At 40.4% G+C, this 12,451-nt stretch overlaps 1 protein-coding gene across 2 annotated transcripts in view; it reads left to right on the top strand.

The window, feature by feature from the left end:
* Positions 1-12,451, top strand: part of LOC139414554 (phosphatidylinositol-specific phospholipase C, X domain containing 1) — a 35,762-nt gene that overhangs the window by 3,200 nt on the left and 20,111 nt on the right. Inside the window, exons 1-2 of one of the 2 annotated variants that reach the window (XM_071162422.1) lie at positions 4,609-4,738; positions 9,485-9,614. In XM_071162422.1, coding sequence (XP_071018523.1) covers positions 9,494-9,614 — 121 coding nt within the window. In that variant the 5' untranslated portion in view covers positions 4,609-4,738; positions 9,485-9,493. Of the gene's footprint in view, positions 1-4,608; positions 4,739-9,484; positions 9,615-12,451 lie in introns of those variants that run through there. The other variant, XM_071162421.1, reaches the window with a different exon arrangement.

Here is a 12,451-nt window from a genome sequence, read left to right as displayed (position 1 = left end):
CTTGGTGCGTTTGGACCATAATATTTTGTTGGTGATGTGGACACCAAGGAACTTGAAACTCTTGACCCGCTCCACTACAGCCCCGTTGATGTTAATGGGGGCCTGTTCAGCCCGCCTTTTCCTGTAGTCCACGATCAGCTCCTTTGTCTTGCTCACATTGAGGGAGAGGTTGTTGTCCTGGCACCACACGGCCAGGTCTCTGACCTCCTCCCTATAGGCTGTTTCATCGTTGTCAGTGATCAGGCCTACCACTGTTGTGTCGTCAGCAAACTTAATGATGGTGTTGGAGTCGTGTTTGGCCACGCAGTTGTGGGTGAACAGGGAGTACAGGAGGGGACTTAGCACGCACCCCTGAGGGGCCCCCGTGTTGAGGATCAGCGTAGCAGACGTGTTGTTAGCCTGGTTCCTCTCTAGGTTTCTTCCTAGGTTTTGGCCTTTCTAGGGAGTTTTTCCTAGCCACCGTGCTTCTACACCTGCATTGCTTGCTGTTTGGGGTTTTAGGCTGGGTTTCTGTACAGCACTTTGAGATATCAGCTGATGTACGAAGGGTTTGTGAAAGAGTTTGTGAAAGAGTGTATGGTGGACTTTGTCCTGAGAGTAAAAGCCAATTAGAGTAAATTAGCTTTATCACGTAGAACCATCACCAGGCGTGTGGAAGTGATAGGGGAGGAGCTAATCTCAGAGTGGAAGAAAAAATCAGATGCCTTCAATCTTTTTTTCTATAGCACTGGATGAGCGTCCTGACATCGGAGACACCGTGCAACTTTTACTTTTTTTTTAAATAAATGAAGAAATTAGAACTTTGAAATAACAGAAGAACTTCTTGCGATGGAATCAATGACAGGAACAACCAGGGGCTCTGACCTATATGACAGGGTGTCTTCCTGCTTGGAAAAATGAATCTACCGTGGAGCGAACTGACACAACAGATGGATCACCAAATATAACCAGTAAAAATATTACAAATGAATAAGAGAAGAAAGCCGTAACTCTGAGCAATGGATATTTCTTCACTGTATTATTCATCAGGAAGTGTAAAAATGTGTTAAAGCTGGAAAATGTTGTCAAAGTGACTTTGATGCCAAGAGAGGTGGCCAGACATATTGCTCACATTAAGACTAGAATAACCGTAACTGGGGTAGGCAATGATTATGCTTTTTCAGGATGATGGTTATGCAGTGAGAATTAACCAGATATGCACCTGGATGAAGGTCATTTGTCCCTATACATCTGACAATGAACACTTACTCAGTCAGATTTGGGCTGAGGTGATTGGATAACTGTAAATATGACTCACAATGGAGATGATAATTGTTCCTTAATATCTTTTCAAAAACAGACCATTCCAAGTGAAAGAGATGCTCTTTCACTCAAAGATATTTAGAATAGATATATTATATTTTTTTACACATAAGCTGTTTAAAAAAAATATTGACATTTAGCTAGGCAAGTCAGTTAAGAACAAATTCTTATTTACAATGATGGCCTACCAAAAGGCAAAAGGCCTCCTGGGATTAAAATACATAAATATGAATAAAGGACAACACACACACTACATAAAGAGAGACCTAAGACAACAACATAGCAAGTCATGTGTTGCTGCCAACACAGCATGGTAGCAACATAACAACAACATGGTAGCAGCACAAAACATGGTACAAACATTATTGGGCACAGACAACAGCAAAGGGCAAGAAGGTAGAGACAACAATACATCACACAAAGCAGCCACAACTGTCAGTAAGAGTGTCCATGATTGAGTCTCTGAATGAAGAGATTGAGATAAAACTGTCCAGTTTGAGTGTTTGTTGCAGCGCGTTCCAGTCGCTAGCTGCAGCGAACTGAAAAGAGGAGCGACCCAGGGATGTGTGTGCTTTGGGGACCTTTAACAGAATGTGACTGGCAGAACGGGTGTTGTATGTGGAGGATGAGGGCTGCAGTAGATATCTCAGATAGGGGGGAGTGAGGCCTAAGAGTTTTATAAATAAGCATCAACCAGTGGGTCTTGCAAAGGGTATACAGATATGACCAGTTTATAGAGGAGTATAGAGTGCAGTGATGTGTCCTATAAGGAGCATTGGTGGCAAATCTGATGGCCGAATGGTAAAGAACATCTAGCCACTCGAGAGCACCCTTACCTGCCGATCTATAAATTACGTCTCCGTAATCTAGCATGGGTAGGATGGTCATCGGAATCAGGGTTAGTTTGGCAGCTCGGGTGAAAGAGGAGCGATTACGATAGAGGAAACCGAGTCTAGATTTAACTTTAGCCTGCAGATTTGATATGTGCTGAGAGAAGGACAGTGTACCGTCTAGCCATACTCCCAAGTACTTGTATGAGGTGACTACCTCAAGCTCTAAACCCTCAGAGGTAGTAATCACACCTGTGGGAGGAAGGGCGTTCTTCTTACCAAACCACATTACCTTTGTTTTGGAGGTGTTCAGAACAAGGTTAAGGGTAGAGAAAGCTTGTTGGACACAAAATCTGGGGAGGGGCCCACTGAGAATTAGACTGTGTCATCTGCATATGAGAGAGCTTCCTACTGCCTGAGCTATGTTGTTGATGTACATTAAGAAGAGCGTGGGGCCTAGGATCGAGCCTTGGGGAACTCCCTTGGTGACAGGCAGTGACTGAGACAGCAGATTTTCTGACTTTATACACTGCACTCTTTGAGAGAGGTAGTGAGCAAACCAGGCCAAAAACCCTCAGATACCAATACTCCTTAGTCGGCCCACAAGAATGGAATGGTCTACCGTATCAAAAGCTTTGGCCAAGTCAATACAAATAGCAGCACGTCATTGCTTAGAATCAAGGGCAATGGTGACATCATTGAGGACCTTCAAGGTTGCAGTAACACATCCAGAACCTGAGCAGTAACCAGATTGCATACCCAAGAGAATACTATAGACATCAAGAAAGCCAGTCAGTTGATTATTGACCATTTTTTTCAACACTTTTGATAAACAGGGCGAAATAGAAATATGCCTATAACAGTTAGGATCAGCTTGATATCAGTGCACAAGTCAGAATTGGGGCTAGCAACAGTAGATGGGCCAGGGTGTACATGTACATTTCCAGATATCATCAACAGTAATACAATCAGGGCACAGCAGAGGACAGGGAGAGCTCTGCAGTGCTGATTTATGACATCTGAATGTCATTAGATGACAACAAGATCATATTGTACAGCAATTTCATCAGGTAACATGAATATAAAGCCGGCAAGAGGTGGTTAGAATAGGATGGGAGGCCAAGAGTCTGTGTAACCAATAGAGAGTCAGAGTCCCGAGTGTGGGAACAAACAGTCTGTCCCACGGATTGGTAAAGAACGCTTGTAGTCAACCAAGCATGCAGGAGTCATGAGGCAAACAGCAAAATAGCACAATAATTTTTTGTTAAATAAATAACGACTGTACGTGTGTGCTGGAGGCGCAACAGTGCATGTGTGTTACCTGTACAAGACGGAGGGAGACAGGCCAGGGTAGACGGTGAACAGATAACCAGGTGGAATCCAAGCAGCAGTGCAGCAGGCACAGTAGGTGTCACACCCACTTGGGAGAAGCTTATATTTCTGTAGGCAGATTTCTTGTAGAAAATGCCAGTGAATGCTCTTTGAACAGCAGGAGGGGGCTTCAGAGGACTTGACACTTGTTGGGCCCAAAGGCCTTTTACTTCACACCTTAGTGCTAATTGAATTTGTATCTGGCTCAGTTCCAGGTTGGAATGGTGTCCTCAGGTCTCTGCGGTTTGTTGGCTAGAGCACCCTCCTTATTGGTGTCCTTTAGTAGTGGTTTCTTTGCAGCAATTCGACCATGAAGGCCTGATTCACACTGAACAGTTGATGTTGAGATGTGTCTGTTACTTGAACTCTGTGAAGCATTTATTTGGGCTGCAATTTCTGAGGCTGGTGACACTAAGGAACTTCTCCTCTGCAGCAGAGGTAACTCTGGGTCTTCCTTTCCTGTGGCGGTTCTCATGAGAGCCAGTTTCATCATAGCGCTTGATGGTTTTTGCATCTGCACTTGAAGAAACTTTCAAAGTTCTTGAAATTGACTGACCTTCATGTCTTAGAGTAATGATGGTCTGTCGTTTCTCTTTGCTTATTCGAGCTGTTCTTGCAATAATATGGAATTGGTATTTTACCAAATAGGGCTATCTTCTATATTTTTTTATTTTATTTTATTTAACCAGGTAGGCCAGTTGAGAACAAGTTCTCATTTGCAACTGCGACCTGACCAAGATAAAGCAAAGCAGTTAGACACATAAAACACAGTTACACATGGAATAAACAAACATACAATCAATAATACAGTAGAATAATCTATATACAGCATGTGCAAATGAGGTAGGATAGAGGTAAGGCAATAAATAGGCCGTGGTGGCGAAGTAATTACAATATAGCAATTTAACACTGGAATGGTAGAATGTGCAAGTAGAGATACCGGGGTGCAAAGGAGCAAGATAAATAAATAAATAAATATAGTAAGGGGATGAGGTAGATTGGATGGGCTATTTACAGATGAGCTATGTACAGGTGCAGTGATCTGTGAGCTGCTCTGACAGCTGATGCTTAAAGCCAGTGAGGGAGGTAAGAGTCTCCAGCTTCAGAGATTTTTGCAGTTCGTTCCAGTCATTTTGCAGTTCGTGGCAGCAGAGAACTGGAAGGAGAGACGGCCAAAGGAAGAATTGGCTTTGGGGGAGACCAGTGAGATATACCTGCTGGAGCGAGTGCTACAGGTGGGTACTGCTATGGTGACCAGTGAGCTGAGATAAGGTGGGGCTTTACCTAGCAGAGACTTGTGGATGACCTGGAGCCAGTGGGTTTGGCGACGAGAATGAAGCGAGGGCCAGCCAACGAGAGCGTACAGGTCGCAGTGGTGGGTAGTATATGGGGCTTTGGTGACAAAACAGATGGCACTGTGATCCAGTTTGCTGAGTAGAGTGTTGGAGGCTATTTTGTAAATGACTTCGCTGAAGTCGAGGACCGGTAGGATGGTCAGTTTTACGAGGGTATGTTGAAGGAGGCTTTGTTGTGAAATAGGAAGCAGATTCTAGATTTAATTTTGGATTGTAGATGCTTAATGTGAGTTTGGAAGGAGAGTTTACAGTCTAACTAGACACCTAGGTATTTGTAGTTGTCCACATATTCTAAGTCAGAACCGTCCAGAGTAGTGATGCTGGACGGGCGGGCAGGTGCTGGCAGCGATCGGTTGAATATCATGCATTTAGTTTTACTTGCAATAAAGAGCAGTTGGAGGCCACGGAAGGAGTGTTGTATGGCATTGAAGCTCGACTGGAGGTTAGTTAACACAGTGTCCAAAGAAGGGCCAGATGTAAACAGAATGGTGTCGTCTGCGTAGAGGTGGATCAGAGAATCACCAGCAGCAAGAGCAACATCATTGATATATACAGGGAAAAGAGTAATCCCGAGAATTTAACCTTGAGGCACCCCCAAAGAGGCTGCCAGAGGTCCGGACAACAGGCCCTTCGATTTGACACACTGAGCTAAATACACCAATATACACTATTTTACCAATATACACATCAATACACAGTTCACTATAAACATCAATATACACTATACACATACATTATACACGTCAATATACACTATTCACATTTATATACATCAATGTGCACTATATACATCAATATACATGAATTAAACTATACACATCAATATACTCTATACACATCAATATACTCTATACACATCAATATACATGAATTAAACTATACACATCAATATACTCTATACACATCAATATACTCTATACACATCAATATACTCTATACACATCAATATACATTATATACATCAATATACATTAATTAAACTATATACATTAATATACACAAATCTAGACTATGCACATTAATGTACACTATACACATTATATACATCAATATACAGTATACACATCAATACACGTCAATAGTCAATCAATATACACAATGTACACGTCAATAAACACTACACATCAGTATTCACGCAATATACATATCAATATACACTATACACATCAATATACACACATCTAGACTATACACATTAATGTACGCCAATATACACATTAATATGCACTATATACATCAGTACACATCAATATTCAATCAATATACAATATACACATCAGTACACATCAATGTACACAATGCACATCAATATACATCAATATACACTATACACATCAATATATATTATACACATCAGTATATATTATACAGAGCAATATACACTATATAGATCAATATTCACATTGATATACTAATAGCCAATATACCACGGCATGCACGACGCAACACTGAGTGCCTGGACACAGCCCTTAGCCGTGGTATATTTGTCATATATCATAAACCCCAGAGGTGCCTTATTGCTGTTATAAACTGGTTACCAACGTAATTAGAGCAGTAAAAATACATGTTTCGTCATACCCATGGTATACGGTCTGCTATACCACGGCTTTCAGACAATCAGCATTCACTGCTCAAACCACCCAGTTTATAAACATCAAAATACACTACAAATCCATATACATTATACACAGCAATATACACATTAGTACACATCAATATCAAGGAAAAAGGTATGGCAATTAAGTCTGGCAGCCCAATTGAATTGCAAACGTACTGCAAATTAAGAAGTCATGTGACTAAATTAAATAAAAATAAACTACACTATGAAACAAAGATAAATTATATATAGAATGATAGTAAAAAGCTTTGGAGCACCTTAAATTAAATTTAGGGGAAAAAAGCCAACTCGGCTCCTTCATTCATTGAATCAGATGGCTTATTCATCACAAAGCCCACTGATATTGCAAACTACTTTAATGACCTTTTCATTGGCAAGATAAGCAAACTTAGGGATGACATGCCAGCAACAAACGCCGACACTACACATCCAAGTATATCGGACCAAATTATGAAAGACAAGAATTGTGCTTTTGAATTCTGTAAAGTCAGTGTGGAAGAGGTGAAACAATTATTGTTGTCTATCAACAATGACAAGCCACCAGGGTCTGACAATTTGGATGGAAAATTGACACTCCTATTTGCCACATCTTCAATTTAAGCCTACTAGAGAGTGTGTGCCCTCAGACCTGGAGGGAAGCGAAAGTCATTCCGCTACCTAAGAATAGTAAAGCCCCCTTTACTGGCTCAAATAGCCGACCAATCAACTTCTGGAAAAAATTGTGTTTGAGCAGATGCAATGCTATTTTACAGTAAACAAATTGACAACATAATTTCAGCTTGCTTATAGGGAAGGACACTCAACAAGCACAGCACTTACACAGATGACTGATGATTGGCTGAGAGAAATTGATGATAAAATGATTGTGGGGGCTGTCTTGTTAGACTTCAGTGCAGCTTTTGATGTTATTGATCATAGTCTGCTGATGGAAAACATATGTGTTATGGCTTTACACCCCCTGTTATAATGTGGATAAAGAGTTACCTGTCTAACAGAACACAGAGGGTCTTCTTTAATGGAAGCCTCTCGTATATAATCCAGTTAGAATCAGGAATTCCCCAGGGTAGCTGTTTAGGCCCCTTGCTTTTAAAAATTTTACGAATGACATGCTACTGACTTTGAGTAAAGCCAGAGTTTCTATTTTTTCTGATGACTCGACACTTTACACGTCAGCTACTACAGCAACTGAAATGACTGCAACACTCAACAAAGAGCTGCAGTTAGTTTCAGAGTGGGTGGCAAGGTATCCGTTAGCCCTAAATATTTCTAAAACTAAAAGCATTGTATTTGGAACAAATCACTCACTAAATCCTAAACCTCAACTAAATCTTGTAATAAACAATATGGAAATTGAGCAAGTTGAGATGACTAAACTGCTTGGAGTAACACTAGATTGTAAACTGTCATGGTCAAAACATATTGATGCAGTAGTAGCTAAGATGGAGAGAAGTCTGTCTATAATAAAGCGATGCTCTGCCTTCTTAACACTATCAACACTATCAACAAGGCAGGTCCTACAGGCCCTAGTTTTGTCGCACCCCGACTACTGTTCAGTCATGTGGTCAGGTGCCACAAAAAGAACTTAGGAAAATTGTAATTGGCTCAGAACAGGGCCGCACGGCTGGCTCTTGGATGAACACAGAGCTAATATTAATAATATGCATATCAATCTCTCCTGGCTGAAAGTGGAGGAGAGATTGACTTCATCACTACTTTTATTTATGAGAAGTGTTGACATGTTGAATGCACTGAGCTTTCTGTTTAAACTACCGGCACACAGCTTGGACACCCATGCATACCCCACAAGACATGCCACCAGAGGTCTCTTCACAGTCCCCAAGTCCAGATCAGACTATGGGATGCGCACAGTACTATATAGAACCATGACTACATTGAACTCTATTCCAAGTAACTGACGCAGCAGTAGAATCAGATTTAAAAAACAGATTAAAAAAATTGCGGGAACTGTGAAGCAACACAAACATTGGCACAGACACATTGGGGCGGCAGGTAGCTGTGACAGTGTGTTGTGAATGTTTTGTAATATTTTACAATTGTATAAACTGCCTTAATTTTGCTGGACTCCAGGAAGAGTAGCTGCTGCTTTGGCAGGAACTAATGGGGATCCATAATAAATACAAATACACATCAATATACACTATACACATCAATATACACTATACACATCAATATACACTATACACATCAATATACACAATACACATCAATATACACATCAATATACACCATACACATCAATATACACCATACACATCAATATAGACTATACACATCAATATACACCATACAGATCAATATACACCATACACATCAATATACACCATACACATCAATATAGACTATACACATCAATATACACCATACAGATCTCTATGCACATCAATGTACACCATACACATCGATATAGACCGATATACACATCAATTTTCACATCCATATACAATCATAGAAAACCAACACATTCTTCAGTATAAGGGTCCTCAATCAGCCTTTTGCATTGACCTAGTTTAAATGGTAGATGGACGACTGACCTAGTTTAAATGGTAGATGGATGACTGACCTAGTTTAAATGGTAGATGGACGACTGACCTAGTTTAAATGGTAGATGGACGACTGACCTAGTTTAAATGGTAGATGGACGACTGACCTAGTTTAAATGGTAGATGGACGGCTGACCTAGTTTAAATGGCAGATGGACGACTGACCTAGTTTAAATGGTAGATGGACGACTGACCTAGTTTAAATGGTAGATGGACGGCTGACCTAGTTTAAATGGCAGATGGACGACTGACCTAGTTTAAATGGCAGATGGACAGCTGACCTTAGAACTATTTAAAATACATAGAGGCCTCAGTCATTAGAGGACAGTCCTGCATTAGAGGACAGTCCTGCATTAGAGGACAGTCGGTCATTAGAGGACAGTCGGTCATACAGTCATTCATTAATTTCAGTACATTGTTTGATGAAATATAACTGTACATCTTTAGCACCCACAAATGTCCTCAGAGGTGGTGTCTGAAGTGCAGGTGTCTCTGAAGGAACTTCCCATGGACAGCTGGATGGATCACCTGCCCTGTGCTCTATGGGACGTTCCCCTGAGGAACCTAGCTATACCAGGTAAGACAGCTGGATGGATCACCTGCCCTGTGTTCTATGGGACGTTCCCCTGAGGAACCTAGCTGTACCAGGTAAGACAGCTGTATGGATCACCTGCCCTGTGCTCTATGGGACGTTCCCCTGAGGAACCTAGATGTACCAGGTAAGACACCTGGATGGATCACCAGCCCTGTGCTCTTTGGGATGTTCCCCTGAGGAACCTAGCTGTACCAGGTAAGACACCTGGATGGATCACCAGCCCTGTGCTCGATGGGATGTTCCCCTGAGGAACCTAGCTGTACCAGGTAAGACACCTGGATGGATCACCAGCCCTGTGCTCGATGGGATGTTCCCCTGAGGAACTGGTCTACTGTATCTACTATTAATTACTTCACCATAGCTTTTAAACACATTACAGTACTGCTGTTATGCTGCATTCACAACACCACCACTTTAATCAGAAGGCATTATGTCATCAACACTTTAATCAGATGGCATTATGTCATCAACACTTTAATCAGATGGCATTATGTCACAACACCAACACTTTAATCAGATGGCATTATGTCACAACACCAACACTTTAATCAGAAGGCATTATGTCATCAACACCACCACTTTAATCAGAAGACATTATGTCATCAACACTTTAATCAGATGGCATTATGTCATCAACACTTTAATCAGATGGCATTATGTCATCAACACTTTAATCAGATGGCATTATGCCATCAACACTTTAATCAGATGGCATTATGTCATCAACACTTTAATCAGATGGCATAATGTCACAACATCAACACTTTAATCAGATGGCATTATGTCACAACGCCAACACTTTAATCAGATGGCATTATGTCATCAACACTTTAATCAGATGGCATTATGTCATCAACACTTTAATCAGATGGCATAATGTCACAACATCAACACTTTAATCAGATGGCATTATGTCACAACACCAACACTTTAATCAGATGGCATTATGTCATCAACACTTTAATCAGATGGCATTATGTCATCAACACTTTAATCAGATGGCATTATGTCATCAACACCAACACTTTAATCAGATGGCATTATGTCATCAACACCAACACTTTAATCAGATGGCATTATGTCATCAACACCAACACTTTAATCAGATGGCATTATGCCATCAACACTTTAATCAGATGGCATTATGTCATCAACACTAACACTTTAATCAGATGGCATTATGTCACAACACCAACACTTTAATCAGATGGCATTATGTCATCAACACTTTAATCAGATGGCATTATGTCATCAACACTTTAATCAGATGACATTATGTCACAACACTAACACTTTAATCAGATGGCATTATGTCATCAACACCAACACTTTAATCAGATGGCATTATGTCATCAACACTTTAATCAGATGGCATTATGTCATCAACACTTTAATCAGATGGCATAATGTCACAACATCAACACTTTAATCAGATGGCATTATGTCACAACACCAACACTTTAATCAGATGGCATTATGTCATCAACACTTTAATCAGATGGCATTATGTCATCAACACTTTAATCAGATGGCATTATGTCATCAACACCAACACTTTAATCAGATGGCATTATGTCATCAACACCAACACTTTAATCAGATGGCATTATGTCATCAACACCAACACTTTAATCAGATGGCATTATGCCATCAACACTTTAATCAGATGGCATTATGTCATCAACACTAACACTTTAATCAGATGGCATTATGTCACAACACCAACACTTTAATCAGATGGCATTATGTCATCAACACTTTAATCAGATGGCATTATGTCATCAACACTTTAATCAGATGACATTATGTCACAACACTAACACTTTAATCAGATGGCATTATGTCATCAACACCAACACTTTAATCAGATGGCATTATGTCACAACACCAATACTTTAATCAGATGGCATTATGTCATCAACACCAACACTTTAATCAGATGGCATTATGTCATCAACATTTTAATCAGATGGCATTATATCATCAACACTGATCAGATGGCATTATATCATCAACATCAACACTTTAATCAGATGGCATTATGTCACAACACCAACACTGTAATCAGATTGCATCATGTCACAACACCAACACTTTAATCAGATGGCATTATGTCATCAACACTTTAATCAGATGGCATTATGTCATCAACACTAACACTTTAATCAGATGCCAGTATGTCATCAACACTTTAATCAGATGGCATTATGTCATCAACACCAACACTTTAATCAGATGGCATTATATCATCAACACCAAAACTTTAATCAGATGCCATTATGTCATCAACACTTTAATCAGATGGCATTATATCATCAACACTTTAATCAGATGGCATTATATCATCAACACTTTAATCAGATGGCATTATATCATCAACACTGATCAGATGGCATTATGTCATCAACACCAACATGATGGATCACCAGCCCTGTGCTCTTTGGGATGTTCCCCTGAGGAACCTAGCTGTACCAGGTAAGACACCTGGATGGATCACCAGCCCTGTGCTCGATGGGATGTTCCCCTGAGGAACCTAGCTGTACCAGGTAAGACACTAATCAGATGGCATTATGTCATTAACACTGATCAGATGGCATTATGTCACCACACCAACACTTTAATCAGATGGCATTATGTCATCAACACTGATCAGATGGCATTATATCATCAACACTGATCAGATGGCATTATGTCATCAACACTGATCAGATGGCATTATGTCATCAACACTGATCAGATGGCATTATGTCATCAACACTGATCAGATGGCATTATGTCATCAACACTGATCAGATGGCATTATGTCACAACACCAACAC

Source organism: Oncorhynchus clarkii, chromosome 1, assembly GCF_045791955.1.
Source record: "Oncorhynchus clarkii lewisi isolate Uvic-CL-2024 chromosome 1, UVic_Ocla_1.0, whole genome shotgun sequence".
Taxonomy (NCBI): Eukaryota; Metazoa; Chordata; class Actinopteri; order Salmoniformes; family Salmonidae; genus Oncorhynchus; species Oncorhynchus clarkii.
This window is presented reverse-complemented; position numbering and strand designations above follow the sequence as displayed.